This window comes from Anopheles arabiensis, chromosome 3, assembly GCF_016920715.1.
Source record: "Anopheles arabiensis isolate DONGOLA chromosome 3, AaraD3, whole genome shotgun sequence".
NCBI lineage: Eukaryota > Metazoa > Arthropoda > Insecta > Diptera > Culicidae > Anopheles > Anopheles arabiensis.
The window spans coordinates 76,667,956-76,686,427 of record NC_053518.1 but is presented as its reverse complement, the minus strand read 5'-3'; the positions used below and the strand labels follow the sequence as shown (position 1 = coordinate 76,686,427).

Genomic DNA, 18,472 nt, shown 5'->3' with positions numbered 1-18,472 from the left:
TCTGCTTCTTTGGCCGGCCTGTCACCGGAACGGAACACCGCCAAGGTGGGACTATGGGGTGGGGCTGTAGGGAAAAACAAACTTTAATGAAATTAATTAACAGTTGTTTTATTTCATAACAATCCGGTCTGATGATGTTGTTGCTGCTGAAAAACAGAACCACCAACCGGCCGGTCGTCTGCATTTGTTGGCGGGGAAGAAAGGGGACGCGTGTTTTTGTTGCCCGGCACTGTCTCAAATTGTCGTTCAGCCTCAAATGCTCAAATGCCTTCGGGCGATTGCTGGGATGTCTGGCGCTTGTCTTACTGTTTTCTGTGCGGGCAATGATGAGGAGGTGTGTTGTGTGTGAGCGGAGTGGTGTTTTTATCCCACCATCCTCACCTACCCAGCGTTACTATTAGTTACAACGCTTAACGTGACCATTGTTTTATTAATTAACCGATCGCTGTTTTCTGGAGAAGTTTGGTTACAATTATTACGCCGCCGCGATACCTGATTTGCTTCCGACGCATTGGTGAGGCTGTTAAAAAGCGTATTTGTGCAGCTGAGTGGTAATTGGAGGGTGTTTGTTTTTTGAGTTTTTGTTGACAAGCTGCCGTTGCCTTCGAAAAGTGCTTGAGTTTAAATACATTCAATGTAATTGCTTCATATGAGGAAGTTGAACACTCCAATTTGTACAATAAACTTAATCTTTCATTCAAATGATTATGGTTGTAGATCATATTGATCAATCAGTAAGAAAATGTAACATTTCTTTCTAATGTAAGCCTTGTACTAGGATGAACCGACGAACCCCTTTCTTAGTGTCTAATCTTCTAATTGAATTCTTTAAATTGAAGAATTTGTTATAATAATTCAAAGAATTTGACAAAGAGTACTTTGAAAAATAATCTCCCTATACAAATCGAAGTAAGAGGTGACGTTCACGTCACGCTCACGTTACGCTCATAGGTGACACGATTGCTCACTATAGGATCTTCCTGTACGAAAAAGTTATTCACTATAGAACGGTTTTGCTAACCAACTATGGGTGCTTGGATGATTTTTATTTCTTTGCGGTGTTTTCATTCTCCGTGGCAACAAGCAATGGTAGACTGATTGAATCATTGATACATTCAGATCAAAAGAAATCATTCTTTTCTTCTACACACATGTTGAAAGTGTATCAATAATTATCAAATTATTCCCAGTGATTCTAAATATTTCTGTGGTGGAGATTCTACCTCGCTCCATCCATTTTATCATGCGTAGTAGTGTTTATTTGTGCAGTTCAAACGTTTCAATAAAGTTTAAAGACTTGCTTAGAACTATCATGTACTTGCTTCGAACCATCATCCAAGTGCAGTCAAATGCTTGCTTGAAAGGATTGCAAAATCGTACGTTATGAACGTTGAACAATTACAATGTTTCATTGTACATTAACCCAAAAATGCGTGGTACAATGCAATATGGTGAAACCATCGGAGCTGCATAACTAGGGCTAAGTAAAAATCTTCAAAACATGCATATAACATGTTTATATTTCACATGGATCGGCCTCCATACGCAGATCGGTGGATGCTCAGTACAAATTGTGTTAAACATGTGAAAAAAGCAAACATTGAATAATGAAATTTTAATATTTATTCATCCATTGAAAGTATATCTTGCAGGAAAAATTATATTATGGTTCAGCAGTGGCATTCTGCAGGCCAAGACCGCAAAGCGTTTGTAGCGCCGAATAAGTAAAGTAAAGTAAGTGGCATTACAACTGAACTGCACGGTAAAACTGAAATGAACTGCAACTCCTATTGGGAAAAGTAAAAGCCAAAAAAGGACAATAATATACACGGAATAAAGACATTCCTGGGTCATGGGATTTTTTTTTATATGAGCACATGATGAAGCTACAAAGTAAAATGAAGTTAGTTTAATGGTTTTTATTAGCATTTAGTACTCCTGAATATCCATGGTTGCTTGGTACACAAATATTCTTGCAAAAGATGGGGCACGGGTCAATAATAAGGCGTGACAGTGAGCCCTGCGGATGGAAGACTCGGACCTACATGTCATATGAACATGTCATGACATTTAATAGTAGCTATTCCATAAGTACAGAATGACTAAATTAAATTTTCGTATGTATATGGTTGTGAAAATGGTCAATGATAGCGGAATAGTTAAACATCTTCTTTGCCACAACAATCGTTGTCGGGCAAAGCCTGCCTGCGCCACACCGGGGCTTGGTTTTTAGTGACTTTTTGATAAACCACAGCAAGATAATAGTCAGTCATACTGGAAGCTGAACCCATGATTGGCATGTTGTTAAGTCGAACGAGTTGACGACTGCACCACGAGTCCAGCCGATAGTCAAACATACTCAAAAAGAAAGTGTACCACGATTGCTTATGTAATAGAAACACTAACATTTGTAAATAAGACAAACATATGGAAGGGCTATAAACCGGGATAAGAATTATTATATTATTATATTATTCATTTCATTTATTTCATATAGAATTGGATGGAAACCTGTACCAATATAGCAAAACGGTCATAAAAAGTATCAGTAAAAAGACATCAAAAGAGAGCAGGAATGCTTATCTACATGTTTGCATGAAAACATTAAAATATGCCCTGCAGTCACTATACACATCTTAGGTTCTGTTGCGAAACCCTGCAACCGGGCCAAATAAACTAGTAGTTACAAATATCAGAATAGAGTTACATGAAACCGTACGAAAAACTCAAAACTAAAGCAAGAATGTGAATTCAATCAACTTTGAATTTTTCAAATTAATTTGAAAGAAAACAACGATTAAGATAACTGAAAAAAAAACACCTTTAGTTAATTCTAGTAAAAGTAGCAAGTAATGAGGATTTTTTTATCATTTAATTACAGAGCTACTGATTTGCCGGCTACCATGATAACACGCTAAAAAGAGAAAAAAAGCTCTCCTTTCACTCATACATCTGTTGCATCCAGGTGTCTAATAACGTGCGAATGAGTGAGAAAAGGAGAGAATATAGTTTGATAGGATTCCAATTAGAAAATCGATATGGGCGAGAAAGAGTCAACAGTATGACTCCATTAAAAACTCTATAAAAAAAGATGTACCTTTAAGTATAAAGAAGTCATCCTGTTACCTGAAATGATCTAACACTTACATGAATGATGCCGAACTATGATTGGACCAATCAGGGGACACGCTGTCGATCGCTTTCGCTCACACGATTAGAGCAGCGATGATAAGAACGGGTTAGATGACAATGCACACGAAAGAGATGGCACTAGGACGGCTACCGACAGGTAGGTAGGCATCCTCTACCGTTGGATGTTACCCTGTTACCTTTTATCCAAAACACGAGCCTCATCCGAACGCCGCATGTCACCTGCACACTCGCGATCATCGTAGTGTTAGTAGAAGTGATCTCCTTTTGAACATGCGCTCCTGTTACCGAATTTCAGCTACCAGGAGAAATCTGATTGTGAGGAACGCCCTCACACTGCGACGGAAATAATCGAAAACGATCTTGATGATCCGTGCCAGTTCACCTCTTGCTGTGAATGCTCTCCTGGTGTCTCCGGTGAAATATGGAAAAAAGCGCTGTCCCCCTTGTTCCTGGGATAAAAAAGATAAATCACGCCTGAGGATCGAAGAAAGCGGAAAAAAGGCGAGAGAAGAAAACGTCCTAAAATGATGTCATCACATTGGTTATCCAAATTATAAGGAAAAGAGACAAAATTAAGTAACAATTGCTTATTTTTAATGAAAAATTATTCGTTTATTTTCCATTTGTTTTAATTTCGCTTTGTTTTTATTTTTACACAGTTGGTATGCTCTGCCGTTTCGTTCTCGCTCCGTGTGCTCCACATTGTTCGAATGCGCACATCTGCGTAGCGATACCACTTCTTCTACTGTAACACACCGGCGGTGTGCTTTGCTATATAGTGTTTGCATAGTTTATGTACAACATTCAATATGCTTTCTCGAATTGTTTTCTTTTTTTTTTAGTTTTCATTTACGACCTAAAAATTCACACGCAAATAAGTGTTTCAAAATTGGTGGAGTTCGGTTCGGTAAGTGTGTTCAACTGTTCGTCCTACCACGATCACGCACGTTGTTTTTGATTTGATTTTGTTTGCCATTTTGCTTCGAATCGTTCTATAATTTCTATCCACAGTTACGTTGATTATTTCATTCTTGTTTTTTTTCGCTCTTTCATTGCTCTACGGTTGATAGCTATTTTGAAAACAACAATACCTGCTGCTTCTCTCCGATTGGCTTTTGTTACCTCTTTCTTTGAACATCAATTTTTACAAATATTTTTTTCTGGAGTTTTGTGTTTTTATTTCTTTTCTCTAGCTATGGTATATGTTTGTTTTTATTTTAAAATCGATAACAACCCCGCAATACTTGTCACGAGTAGTGTTTTCCACTTCCTTTGTTTACTGCTTGATATAAGTTTGTAATTAATTCCTATTTGCATGAATTTTTCACTTCCTATTCGTTTGTTGCATTTCCTTTTGTTTGTTTGTTTGTTTCGAAAACACATTTAGAGACGTTAAATGCTAAGTTATGCTATTTACACGTTTTTCATTTCATCAACATCAATTTCTAGTTTCTGTTTTCGATTTCTAGTGTTTGTTTTTCTTTTTAACGATTTAGTTTTTTTTTGTATAATTCTAGTTAATAGGGTTTTATTCGTTTTTTCTATGATTAGTTCACATCTCTTTTCTCTTTCTTTCTATTTACAAACACACACTGTTTTTTCTTTCGTTACAGTGTTTCAGCAATAGCGTTTATGACTGTCGGGGGTTTATGCGTTTTTCTTTTTCTGTTTCGTTTTCTCTTATTGTTAAAATATGCCGCGCTTGCTGTTGGAATCATTTCACAGTCGAAGTTTTCCTTTTTCCTTTATGTTGCTTTAAACACGGCTATTCCGTTTCTTTTATTTTTATTTTCTGTTGTTGTTGCTGTTTTTTTTTGTTACATCAAGTTTTTTTTATCACCTTTTAGAGGAGAGTATGAAGTGAAATTGTACGCTTTTTTTTTTGTTCTCCTGCCCTACCTTCAATGCTTCAATATACTTATATACTTGTTGTGTTTGTGTGCTTTCTGTAGAAGAAATATTGCTTTTAAAGTTGAAGATGATGCTTCCGCTGCTTACGTGTTAAACTTACGGAGGGGGGGGGGGGGGGGGAGAGGCGAACGAGGCGTTACACCACTGGGGTCGTCGTTGGGAGTTTTTAAGAAGGCGGGAGAAGTGGGACCTGTGGGTAGAAGGAACATTATCATTCAATTTTCACTTTATTACCACTTCTTTTTGTTACACCTCGGTTCCACGTTCTTCAAAGACCACAAAGACATCCGACCTTCCGGCCCGCCCTGCATTGTAATATCGCGCGCGGGGCCAGCCAACCGACCATTATTCTATTGCCTTCTTGGACATTTATTTCCATTCTCTTCTACTTTTTGCGCTCTGCAATGCGTGTAGCTTTTTTATTTTGTTATTATTCCCAGTGTACCCTTCATCATCAGCATCAAGCACGACGACTGCTGCATGGTGGCACTGGTTTTTGGGGGCACTGGTTTTTCCGTTCTGTTTCGGTTCTGTTTTGAATTCAATTTTCCTTTCCTGCCCGTGCGGTTGCGGAGTGGTGTTTCAAATATAATTTAATTTAATTACGCACCATCTCTCTTTCTCTCCCGCTCGTTACACAACCATTACTCATCGGACGGGAGACGTTTTGTTTTACGAGGTTTTATATTTTTTAAACCCACATCTTACATTTTACCTTCCTTCATCCCGGCCCTGTCTGACACACTGGTTTTACGATCGCATTTCAGTCCCCAGAAACTATTACTTCCCCTTTTTCCCCCCTTTCTCTCGCGCTGTTGAGCTCCGTTACCTGCCGTGGGCCAATCAATTGTGGCCAGTTTTATGACATAATTATAATACCCTGGTCCGGGCGGAATTTAACCCCTCTGGGCTGCATCCTCCTTCTATGTGGGGCCGCACAGTGCCTGTCACTTTTGCTGCGGAAGAGGGCAATCGAGGGCACCTCCACAGGGCACAGACAGGGGGAAAAAAGACACAAGGGGACGTCACTGTGCTAAGTGTCATTACGCGTTACACTTACGGCACACACACACACACACTTTGAGGGACCTCCGTTTGTTCCTTAAAAATTCCCCAAGGCTATAAAAATGCGCCGAGCAGCGCCGGCCAGCGTGGCCGGGTGGTTCAATTTAAAACTTTAAATGGTTTAATTATTTTCGCTTGATTTTCCTCCTTCGGCGTGTCTGCTTCCTGCCCGGCGGGCAACGGAGCAACTGCCCTCGCTTCGCTTTTGATGTTCGCTGCTGGTTCGCGCGCCTTTTCTCTTTTAGTTTGCATTACAGCCGGAGGTTTAACCGCAGAAAGTTTAACCGCAACAGACACACACACCAGCAGTTGAAGGAAAAATAACTCGCCCAAGGACACTGCGCATCGCAAAGGCTAAGGAAAGCATGGATTAAGATTGTGAGGCGCAAAAGGCCGACGAGTATACTGCCTCATGAGATGAATTAATTAGACAGCTTGCTAATTGAACACTCTTTGCTCTAAATTTGATTGCTGTACCGATTGTGACGGGCTCCTGTGTGTCCTCTAACGCCAACCGCCATCTAATCCCAGTGCTTGTTGGAGTGTTTTAAAAATAGCGAATTAATTCACATCGAAGCCGGATTTAACACGCAGCAGCAGTTTGATTAAAACACGCTGGTTTTCGTCCTGGGCAAGGGAGAGCAAGCGAGCGAGCGAGCGAGTAATTATGATGATGCCTATCCTTTCAGGAAAATTAAAATCCCGACCCAATCGGCGCTCGGGTCTTTGGCGCTTCAACACTTTGGTGCTGCTGCGATTAGGTGTTTGTGTGTGTGTGTCAGCGAGTGAACTCATTCAGCGCGTTGAGTGTTCGCGTTCAATTAGGCTAAACATGCTTAGGAAAGGGGGGAGTTGCCAAAAACACGACCCCCTCTTGTGGATGTTGGGGAGCTAAACAGCAGTGAGTAGTGATGGGAAAAATGAAGATTTCGGCGGAATCAATTCCGGCTAGCTCCGAAGTTTTCTGGAATCGATACCGGATAGTAAGTCCGGAATCAGTTTCAATAATCGATTCCGGAATCGGCTCTGAAATCGAAATCGGATCCAGAATTGGTCCTAGAATCGGAATTGGAATCGTCCTGGAAAATTACAATTTGCTCCGGAGCCTCGAGGCTCTGGAACTGACTTCGGAAAACAGGATCGGTCCCGGAATAGGAATCAGGTCAGGAATCGGAATTGGCTCCGAAATTCTGAGAATCGGCTTCAAAATCGGAGACGGTTTTGGCATCTCCACAAGAATCGCTAACTCCAATTCGGGAGTCAATTCTGATTCCGTTTCCGGAGCCCCCGATACCCAAGACGATTCCGATTCCGGACCTGATTCCATCGTCGGCTTTGGATTCGGTTCTGGAATCGGCTCCGGAATTGGCTACAGAATCGGCTCCAGATTTAGGTCCGGATTCGGAATCGGAATCGATTCCAGCGTCGGATTTGGCTCCAAAATTAATCCCGAACACAGTATCGGAGTTGGGTAGGTCAAATTCCGAACTCCCATCACTAGTAGTGTAGCTTCAACATTATCGCGACCTCATGAACCTTTTCGGGAGGGGTATTGCTAAGCTACCAGTGAGTATGATTGATGGTTCTATTAAAAGTGGAAACCAACGCAACCAATCTCTCTCTCTCTCTCTCTCTCTCTCTCCCGGCACGGAATGCTCCACCGTCGGCGAGTGTGGCGAAACGATTCCCCGAATGACCTATAATATACGCGAAGCGCAAACGACACCCGGAGGCGGCTAGTGCGGTTAGTGCAGTGTGTGTGTCTATTTCAACCAAACTCACCCCCTCAAGGGAGCTGTGCACAAGATGACGAGTCGCGAAAAACGGAAACCCCTTTCTGGGCTGGCCGGAGCTCCAATTCGCTACGGCTACCAGCCGAAGGAGGCGGCACTGCAGATGGCTAATTGCTAGCAGCGCGTCGTGGCCGTGTCGTTCCCCCTGGGGCCTGCCGGCGACACGTCAATCTCTTCCCTCCGAGCTACCGGTCAGGGTCAGATCGTGAGCCCTACTTTCACGTGCAGCACCACAAGCCACGATTGATGATTGCCGTCGCCGCCGCCGTCGTACGGGTCAAAGACTGACGACCCGTTCCTTTCACTCAGTTCGCTGAAGAGCAGAGTCATTCCAGGCGGAAGCAGCATCATGATGCAAAATCCAAACCCGTGAAGCAAATCGGGCGCAAAACATTAGCAAATAAGTCGTTTCTTTTGATGGTACAGAGACAAAAAGACAAACTTTGCGCCAAAATAGGGAAGCTGCCGTACAGAAAAAAACCCTGCCATGATGATATTGATTCTACAATTCCTCAAAAGAAAGTAAATATCCATCCCCCCTACCGTACCGAATGCTCATTAGGGCTTGTGTAATGTGTGTGTGTGTGTGTCTTTGAAGTAAACCAGTTGAGCGTGGAAAAGATAACATCATTGGCCCCAAAATACTTTACCCGGAAGAATGGCAAAAAAAGAGGAGTGGGAGAATATCTTGGTACTGGGGTTTTGTTTAATTACAATTATCGTCTCGTTAATGATGTTCTCGGCCGGTAGTTCGGAAATAACTGGCGAACGGCTAAATGTCAAACCATTGGGAGCCTTTTTTGTGTCTCCTACTGCAGGGGATCTTTTCCACAAATCACTTCGCCAGCAATCAATCAGAAATGGAGCAGCCTATTTTAAGATACTGCTGGGCCTTTTTTCTTCTCCGCAGCTCACGTTTGAAAAGATCCAAGGATGTCTTTCATGTACCGGGAATAGTTTTCGGCAGTGGTTGCGGTTGCGGAAGACGCTGGGAGAAGACTCTCTTTTAGGCTCTCTTTTGTTCCAAAATTAGGCTTTATCAGAGAGGGAAGGAAAGGCCTCCCGTCCTACTGCTACGGTGGCAAACCGACATGGTTGGGGATTGGGCACCAGTGATAAGGCCCAGACGGCGGGTGCGGGTTGTTCATCAACTAAATCAATAAACACTTCCTCTGTCGGCGTCGTGCACGGTTGAGTCCTTTCCGGCATGTGCGCGGCGGCTCCATTGGATTCGGTTTGGCGATGACGGGGCACGGATGTCACCGACATTATTCCGGCCATTAATTTAATTAAACAACATTTCCTGTCGTATTCCGTCGCTGCTCGCGTCACGGTTGGTTTGCTTGTGCGAGAGCGGCTAGGGCAACCGAGCCTAATTTTCACGAGAGAAAACAGTGCCTAACCACGCTCGGGACCACCACTCGTTATCCAGGTGGTCACACACAAACACACACAGTGACAAATGTCGATACATTTGCTACAGGAAACAGGATACACTGGTGCTTTTGTAGGAGGAAATGGGCAACGATTTTTTTGTTGTTGCCGTTTCCCGTCCCAATCCCAGCCTTAAGGAACGTTAACGCGAGAGTCAAGAGGAGTGAAGACTGCTTGCAGTTTGTTGAGGTGATTTGAGGTAAATGGATTTGCAATGCTCAAACAAGACGCTAGAGGCGCGGAATTATGAAGCTACGGCGATAACGGATGTCTCCAAGGGATAGTAACATGTGGTGCTAATTAAAAGGCAAAAGGGCATGTCGAAGCAACTTCAATAATTTTCATCATGTTTAAGGAATGAAAGTAATTCCTAAAATTGAATTCAAATTGGATGGAATTAGATTTCGAATGCAAAACTAAAAGAATAAACGATGTCTTTTAGATGTCAAAGTTCTGACTTTTCCTAAAATGACGGCATGTAAGACATTTTTGCAATTAACTATACAAAATATTGAGAAATTGTGGCAAATTGTTCAGGAGAATTCTTCAGGATATTCAGGAACATAGTGTTCAAATGACAATTTCTAAAAGCTCTAGTGAATCCATTTCAATCAGTAGAAGAAAATGAAATATCAAACTCCTCCACAATCGAGTTTCTTCACCCAAGAAATACGAAAAGTACGACCTCAGAATAGAGCCTTTCAGTCCAAAGACTTTGATGGTGACTAAAGCAGTAGCGTGAAAGTACAAAGTTTAATACAAATATGTTTGAAGAGGTGTTCTGATCACATCAAAACTACAGGCCCATACATGAAATTCTATCCACCAAACGATAGCCAGTTGGAACTCATTAGCATGACCTCAAATCTCAAAATTTGTTGTATTGGAGCATTGCTCTCCAGTTTTTTCACGATATTTTGGGCTAAAATATCGAGAAATGACAAACAAGCTTAAAAAGTGAGGTTAATTTGAAACAATAATGATATCCAACCACTGATACTTTCAATTTCGCGCATTGAAAATAAATTCTCAGAATATTTTCCAAGAATTTCATCTTCTTTTCTTCGCTCACTTGGTTCGTAACGAAAACGTACAAAGAATTCTCCCAAAAAATCCACCTAACTCTTGCTACTTTCACACGCAAAAGGAACGAGCAACGATCACAATATTATTACCCCCAAAAACTATCCCACCCTAACCCCCTAAGTAGGAAATTCGCCCCTTGTATGTTCGCCCCTTCCCTTCGCGAGTGTCTATCTAAGCGCGTGCTGCTGTCGTGTCTACTTAAGAACCTAGTGATAGTGTCGTGCGACGGATAGCGTTTTGCGGCCGCCGCCGCCGCTGTCCAGCCCCGGTGTGCTGCCGGTGTGATTGGTGAAGGAGGGCGGCGGTGTGACCGGTGGCGTCGGTGGTGACCGGATCCGTTCCGTGCCCATCATTGGACCGTTGTTGTTGATGTGGTTCAGCGTGTTTGCCGCCAGCAGCCCATTCCGGATGGGCAGCTCGGGTGGGACGGGCGAGAGCGGACTGTCGGGCGGTGATGTTGCATCGCTCTGCCCACTGCACTCCTCCTCACCACCACCACCACCACTGACGCCAACACCATCGTTCACGTCCAGCGTGTCATCGTCGTCATCGTCCCGGTCGGAGCAATCGTCCCGCAGATGGGGCGCATGCGGATGATGATGCGGATGGTGGTGATGGTGCAGGTGATGGTGATGGTGCGGGCCGGCACCACCATCGGGCGAGTAGCTGCCGGTGCTGTGATGATGCAGCGTGGCCCCATCCCCCCCAGCACCATGGTGGTGCAGATGGTGATGGTGCGTTTGATACTTGGCGTGCGACCGCGGCTGATTGACACCGGCCGGCATCGTCCCACCGGCCGTGGTGGTGGTTTTGGTCGCGTGCGGCAGAAAGTGCTCCTGATTGAGCCGCAACGGTGCGAGCGTCTGCGTCTGGTACGTGATCTGGTGGTAGTGGTGGTTGTTGGCCGGCTCGTCCAGCCCACCGTTACCGTTGTGATGGTGCAGGCTGTGGTGATGGTGCTGCTGCTGCTGATGGTGCGGTGGAATCGGTGGCGTGTAGTTCGGGAACAGCTTCATGCCGGGCTGGACCGGTCCCGGCTGGCCTAGATGGTCCTGGCTGAGCTGCAGAAAGCTGGTGGCGGTGGTGCTAGTTTGCTGGGCCCCGTTTTGACCGGCCACGGGCGGACCTCCCCTCCGTGGTGGCGGAGGGGGAGCCTCTAGCTATAGTTCCGTCACCGGGATGTGCCGGATGCCGTGCGAGTGATGGTGCTGGTGGTTGATCTGGTAGTTGTTGAGCGTGGTCGGATGGATCGCTAGCCCGCCGCCCGGCGGCCCCGGATGCGGGTGGCGCGCGGAGTAGTCCTCCTCCGAGAACGTTTTCTGATACTCGCGCTCCTTGCGCCCGATCCCGTTCGAGCCCCAGCTACCCTTGACCGCCTCCTGGATGCGCCGGCGACACTTGTAGATGACGAGGGCGAGCGTCGTCAGCACGGCGGCGGCACTCACCAGCACCACGCAGATGATGGCCTGCTGCTGCCGGTCGGGATGCGTGCAGCCGAGCAGCTCGGGCGACAGGCTCTGCAGCACCTGCCCGCGTAGCCGGTCCGGCGAGGCACAAACGACCGGAATCTGTTGCGCCGCCGCTCCGACCGTTCCATTGCTACGACTCACAAGCAGATTGCGCAGCCACAGTATCTGGCAGTCGCACAGGATCAAGTTCTCGGACAGATCCAGCTCGACCAGATCGTTCCACGAGAGCATCCCGTCGGTGAGCGTCGTCAGGGCGTTGTCCTTCAGCACGACGCGCCGCAGATGGGGCAGCCCGCTCAGCGCACCGTCCTGCACCTCGGTCAGCATCTTGTTCGAGGCGATCACGATCTCCTCCAGGTTGGTGTTGTGCGCAAACGCACCGCTCTCGATGCGTGTCAGCTTGAGCGAACCGGATATGTCCAGCAGGCGCAGATTGTTCAGCCCCGCGAACGCGTTCGGTGGTATCGCTTCGAAATCGTTCTGCCCGAGCGACAGCTCCTCGAGTCGCTCGAGCACGGCCAGCTCGGCCGTCGGGATGCGGGCGAGCCGATTGTCCGACAGGTCGAGCGTGCGGAGCCGCTCCAGCCCGCGGAAGCTGTCACGCGACACGTTCAGCAGCGCCGCGCCCTCCAGATCGAGCTTCGTCAGCCCGGTCAGCATGGCGAACGCTTCCTTCGGGATGGCAGCGAACGAGTTGAGCCCGATGTACAGCTCGCCCAGCGCTCGGAGTGGTTGCAGCGCCGGCGACGGTACCGCACTGATCGTGTTGTCGTCCAGGTAGAGCACGCGCAGCCCGGTCAGCCCGGCGAACGCTTTCGGGTCGATCTTGGCGATGCGATTCTGGCCCAGGTTTAGCTCCTCGAGCTTCGGCACGCCCGCAAACACGCCCTCGGGCAGCTCGTCCAGGAAGTTGCCGCGCAGGTTCAGCACGGTCAGCGCGACCAGCCCCACGAACGTTTTGTTCGTGATCGAGCCCACCTTGTTGTGGTTCAGGTGCAGCTCGGTCAGCTTGCGCTGGTAGGCGAAGGTGCGCGGCGGCATGTTAAACAGATGGTTGTAGCTAAGGTCGAGAAACGTCAGCTCGGCGTAGAACTGCATGGAGGAGTCGATCGTTTTGATCTTGTTGTTCTTGATGACTAGCCGCTGCAGGGAGGGGTTCAGCACGATCGGCAGCACGTCGAGCTGCCCCTCGCCGCACGTCACCACGAGCGTATCGTCGTCGCACTGGCAGCCGAGCGGACAGTTGGCCAGCCCGGCCGCCTCGACGGGCGAGACGACGACCGCGGCCGCCATCACCATGCCGACCGTGACGGCGACCAGCAGGCTCAGCATCATGCCCCGCGGGCAACGGTGGCCGCGCGATGTTTTACTGCCCGCGAGCGTCGTCATCGTGTGTGTTGATTGCGTTTTGTCGTTTGGGAAATATCGAGTCGTCGTCGGCGGCGGCAGGATTGTTTGCTTGAGCGCTCCCCGGAAAAGGGACTTCCGAACACGGCTGGGAACACAGCGCTTCCTTCTTCTGTGCTGTTCAGAGGTTGGGGCGAGCGCGACAGGGTAGTTTCCGGCTCTACGGGACTATTTATTGGATTACAGGAATTAGTGTGACTGCTTGGCGCACCAGTGTATGTGTGTGAGTTATCGCTTCCGGTAAATTGTGCACAGTCTCACCTGAGCGGGCAAAAGAAACCGACAAACCGATAGAGAGCTGAAAGGGGGGGGGTGGGAAACAAACAATCTTTCCCCAAGTCGGGACTCGCTCACCGAAGCGGCCAAAGGCTGTTTACTTTTTCCCTTCGGAATCAGGAACGTTTCTTACCGACGGGGGTTGGGAATAAAATTCGATAACGCAACGTACCTCGAACAGCACCGTCTCGCCCCGGCGTTGGAGACGGTTTTGATGACGATGATACTGGACCCGAGAAAACGTACACTCTCACAGGGGGGGAGCAAAATGCTGTTGCCCGCAGCACTAATACCCGGTACTAATCCGGTCGTAATGCGGTTAAATTAATAATACACAAGGTGCACACGGCACGCAAACAGTTAACTCTGGAGGGTCTGGACCTTCGTGAGCATTTAGGGGAACGCGGGGGGGGGGATTATATAGCTAGTAACCGTGTGGTAGGAAGAAGGAAGGAGGGCATTGCATCCTAAGAGCTAGTTTTCCGAAGTTAAAGCTACTTCTGGAAAGTAAGCTATAGTTCCGTTAGAGGAAGCGGGACATTTGATGACAAGAGCTGTAAAAAGGATATCAGGGTTTTGAAAAAACTTTAAAACATTGCATTTAAAATGGTTTACTTTACTGTTTTCTAATCTACTAACCGCTCTTTCGAACATCGTGGTAAGAATATTGGATGGCTAGTGACAAGTCAGATGGAATGTGACAAACTTTGTACAAACTCCTCATTACAATATCCCGAACTATATCTTTAGGTATCTCAAAACAGATACTTGATGATTTCCCTACAGTTGCCTCCGATAACTACAAATAATTACAAAACTTCAAGAACTTATTGTCGTTAAGGGGACATAATGGATAATCAGAAAATTGACAAATTATTGAGTTATTTGTAGAATTTTAGTGGTTTTCTCAAATATCGGAGGAGGTAGAAGCGGATACGTTTTTTAAAACTATTTCTCTATGTGTTCGCTGTCTGTGTTGCACTAGTCCGCTGTTGTGTTGCTGAGAACACAACCTCTGATAGTTTGGACGGCATCAAAAGCCATTTGTCTTAGGAGGTAGAGTCGTACACTAAATTTTGGCTCCATCTCATCTGTTTTTGTCTCTAAGGCATCAAGTTTTGATTGTAAGTCTAACGCTTGAAATACAAAATTTACCATAATGTCTGAAACCGTGTTTTCCAAAATTATTGAATTTAAGTTAAGCAGCTCATAATTTCATTGATAGAATCTAACATAGAACCATTTGTATGCCAATTTTTGAAAATTTTTGGAGTGAAAAAAGTTGGCATGTTTTTTTGGATGTTGGCAATGTCCTAACAATTTTCTTGAATTTCTTTAGTTTTTTTTCACAAAAAAACCCTTATATTACACAGTTTTTGTATTGTTTTAGTAATGTCTACTTGCAGTTATTAAAAATCAGGTCATATACCTTGTACATTAATCCTTTTTTTTTACGTAAAAAATGGTTGACTTACAGACAAAAGCAGGTGCGTGAGAATAAAAAAAATGGTGCACACTCTCGAACATTGATGTCTTAGAGGCAAAATTGATTTGATTTGATAATTCACACCTTCAAAATTTGATGTCTTAAAGTCAAAATTTGGCAGCAATGACTGCATTTTTATTCTGATAACCAACAAATTACAAAAAATGCAACTTAATGTGCCCTATGTTATTTAACATCTTTGAAGTTATTTGTGTGTTTTATGTCAAGAGTTGCAATGCATTTTGACACCATTGAAGTAACTCCGTTCAATATTTTAAAAATTGAACGTTTCAACATATCTCTGCTGAAATAACGCAACGAAAATCTAGATGATTCTGATAAAACGTTTTCCCAAATGTCCTGAAATTCCTGTAAGCTCCTAAAGCCTCTAAAAGTAATCTATTACTTTGTCATTTGTTTTTAGAATATCTAACTCCCAAAAATTGAATGTTTTATAATTGCCAGAGTTATTTGATAAGTTTACACTGCACTTAATTGTTCTACGAAACCCCTCAATCCAGTTTCAGCTACTCAGGAAACGACCAGTAGGAAATCGAACCCGTCCAACATTGCAGACGCGCCGGCATCCGTCCAATGGAGCGTTTATTGACTTTGATTCATGTAGATTAAACATCATAATTAAATTTAACATTGCAAAGGTAAATAATCCGCACGAACAGTAAATCCTCATCCAATCTCGATCTCCCTTTACACCATTATTCAACCATGACAGACAGTAATTCTATTACTGCACACCTCCAGCAGGCACTGCTGGTAGTACTGCTAATATTCACACAACACGCCACTGCTAAGCATCACTTTACGGAACGACGGTAAACCACAGCAATAGGACGGAAATGAATTAAACTGCAGTCGAGAAATCGTCTGCAAAATATCACTATTCATTAAAGCTAATTCAATATCGATATGGCAAAAGCATCTATAATTGAACGGTGGTAGCCCTTTTTGAAGGACACGGAAGAGTAAGTCGGGAGAAGCGGAGGTTAGCAAAATGACAAGCAATTACAAAACCACAATCTTACCAGCGAGAGAGAGTGTGTGTGTGTGTGTGTGTGTGTGAATGTGGAGTAAAGCCAAACCAAGCTGCAACGATCTGTTGGCATAACAATTAGATCCGAATTCATCAACGATCTAACGCACTGGCAAACCGTAGTGCGAACAAGGCCGCCCGATTGCTTTGCTGGCATTTCCACTGCCAGAGACTTCCGGGATGTAACCGGGCTAGCGACCGGATCGGCATATGGATACAGCATGTTTGAGTTAAAGTGTGCGGTATCCTGTCCCTCTCTCTCTCTCTCTCCCTCTTGCTCTACGGGGGAAAGGCGAGAAACCCGAGAGTGGCATCATCAGTTGGCAAAACGGTTGGGGGTACGGGAGTATGGCCTTTGTAATGGGATAACTTCCTTCCAATTAAATAATTTATTCATTTACAGCATTCCAAAGTGCCGGCGGGTGTGGAGCATTTTGCATTTACGCTACATTCGATCTAGATCTTTCTCACCCCCATCCGCACACCCCTTGTCAAAGTGCTCTAAGAGCAAAAGGGGTTGTCGCACGAAAGCGCTGTGAGTGGAAAAAGGGGAATCCGTCGCAACATCCGGTCGGAGCAAAATCCTATCCTGTGTATGGCGCAAAGGCGCAGTGTGTTGGTTCGCCCATCGCTCCTTCTCATTCCCTTTCCACCCAGGAACCCTTTTGCAGAATTTCATCGACATCCTTCTTATCCACACGGCACACCGTTGAGCCGGGACCCTTGCACGAAGCATTTAATTATTGAGCAGTCATCGAAACAGGCGCCAGCGAGCTCTCCGTTTGGCTCAAGATTGAATAATTCACTCCAATTGAATTAGTATCTCAATCTGGATGGGTATGTACATATGTGTGCGAGTGTGTGGGATATGTTTACCATTCCTCCATTGGCCCATTGGATATCCGGCGGAAGGATCTCGGTTCACTGCCCGCAGCCCGCAGTTTCGCTCCGCTTTATTGAGGTAATTACAGGTCAATTGTTTTGAACCTGTTCGCCATGTTGGGTTCGGAAGCGCAAGGGAAGATCCTGCCGGGGGTTTTGCCGTTCCTGCCGTCGTCTGGCAAGGCGGGACCAACAAAACCAGGACCTTCGGTCAAATTTATTACCGTCCATTTTGTAGCCCGGTTTCGATTCGATTTTGTGTGCCAGGAGCGGGATGAAAACGTCCCGTTTGCAATGTTAGGCAGCAGCAGCAGCATCTACCGTCCTATGCCCTGAAGAGTAGAAAGGGTCTTTTTTTGAACAAAAAGGACAGGAGGACAGGAGAAACAATAAATGGTTTTCCATTAAGCTTTCATCAGCAGATCATTGATTTGAGCCATTATTTTTTGCTGTTGTTCTCCGAAGCGACCGATTTTTGTGTTGTTTTCGTTATTGGTCCCGCTTTTTCAAGTCCACCTTGCAGCGATCACCGCAAGCAGCAGGAGGGACACGGTGCTAATAATGGTTCATAAATAATAAAAATAGACAGGCCAAAAGGCCTGCCCCGTGCTACACAAAAAAGTGAGTGCCAAATTTAGAACAGAGAAACCGGAAGCCCCGACGAAATAAAATTGCCAAAGTATCATCGGTTCAATCGTTACCCGTTGAGGATTTTTTTTTTGGTTTTTGTTTTTGTAGTTTTGGAAAATTCTAGCAAACTCCCGTTCAGCTTGCGAACACGGTGGGAATAAATATTGCATCATTTCCTGTGTCCGTCCAGGCCATGGCACAGCGAGCGGGAAACTCATAAAACAAAATTGAAACAGCAGCAGCAGCAGTGTAGCAAAAACAAGCTTCAAACTGAAGGCGTCCAAGAAGTCCCCCCCTCGTCCCATCATAATGCGACATTTATCGCCGACATAACCCCAGCCCGGATGATAACTCAATTATCTGCCCATGTTCGGCAACGCTGCTTGGGGTCCTGCAAAATCTCGTCAACTTCTGCGCGATCGAACTCAGATTGCAGGAATAGTAGTAGTAGTAGCGGAACCTCTAGCAGCAGCAGTTATGGAAATATTTGGTGCCTAAGCTGCTGTTGAGCTGTACTTCTTGGAACTCAGACGTGTCCTGCCGCTTTAAAGAGCAGGAAGGTTGCTGATGCTCGTGTTTGTACACAAAAAAGGTCCGTCATAGTTCAGTTTATTTGCTTCCCAAAGCACACTGCCAGCCCGCCGGTCCCGTGTTCAAACGAAGGCACAACTTAGAGCGCTGGCAATGACTTCTTCCACCATCGCAAAACCGTTGGGTAAGGGTGGGTGAGTTCAATTTTTGCGAAACAACTTGTTTTGTTTCTTCCGCTTGCTACTTCTGCTGTCCGGATGGATGTCTTGTGCTGGTGCTTTTGTTTTGTCTTGATCCT

General features: G+C 45.6%; 2 protein-coding genes across 2 annotated transcripts; both read right to left on the bottom strand.

Annotated features, from left to right (window-relative positions):
• Positions 1–3,983: 3,983 nt before the first annotated feature.
• LOC120900187 (protein doublesex-like) lies at positions 3,984–11,602 on the bottom strand (the record flags this gene model as incomplete). Its single annotated transcript, XM_040306853.1, has 1 exon — positions 3,984–11,602. A coding segment is annotated over one exon (954 nt), but the record flags the coding sequence as incomplete, so codon positions are not given.
• Positions 11,582–13,481, bottom strand: LOC120900186 (insulin-like growth factor-binding protein complex acid labile subunit). The gene has a single exon (XM_040306850.1). It carries the CDS (start codon positions 13,298–13,300, stop codon positions 11,603–11,605), a length of 1,698 nt encoding a protein of 565 aa, XP_040162784.1. The 5' UTR covers positions 13,301–13,481; the 3' UTR covers positions 11,582–11,602.
• Positions 13,482–18,472: the final 4,991 nt, after the last annotated feature.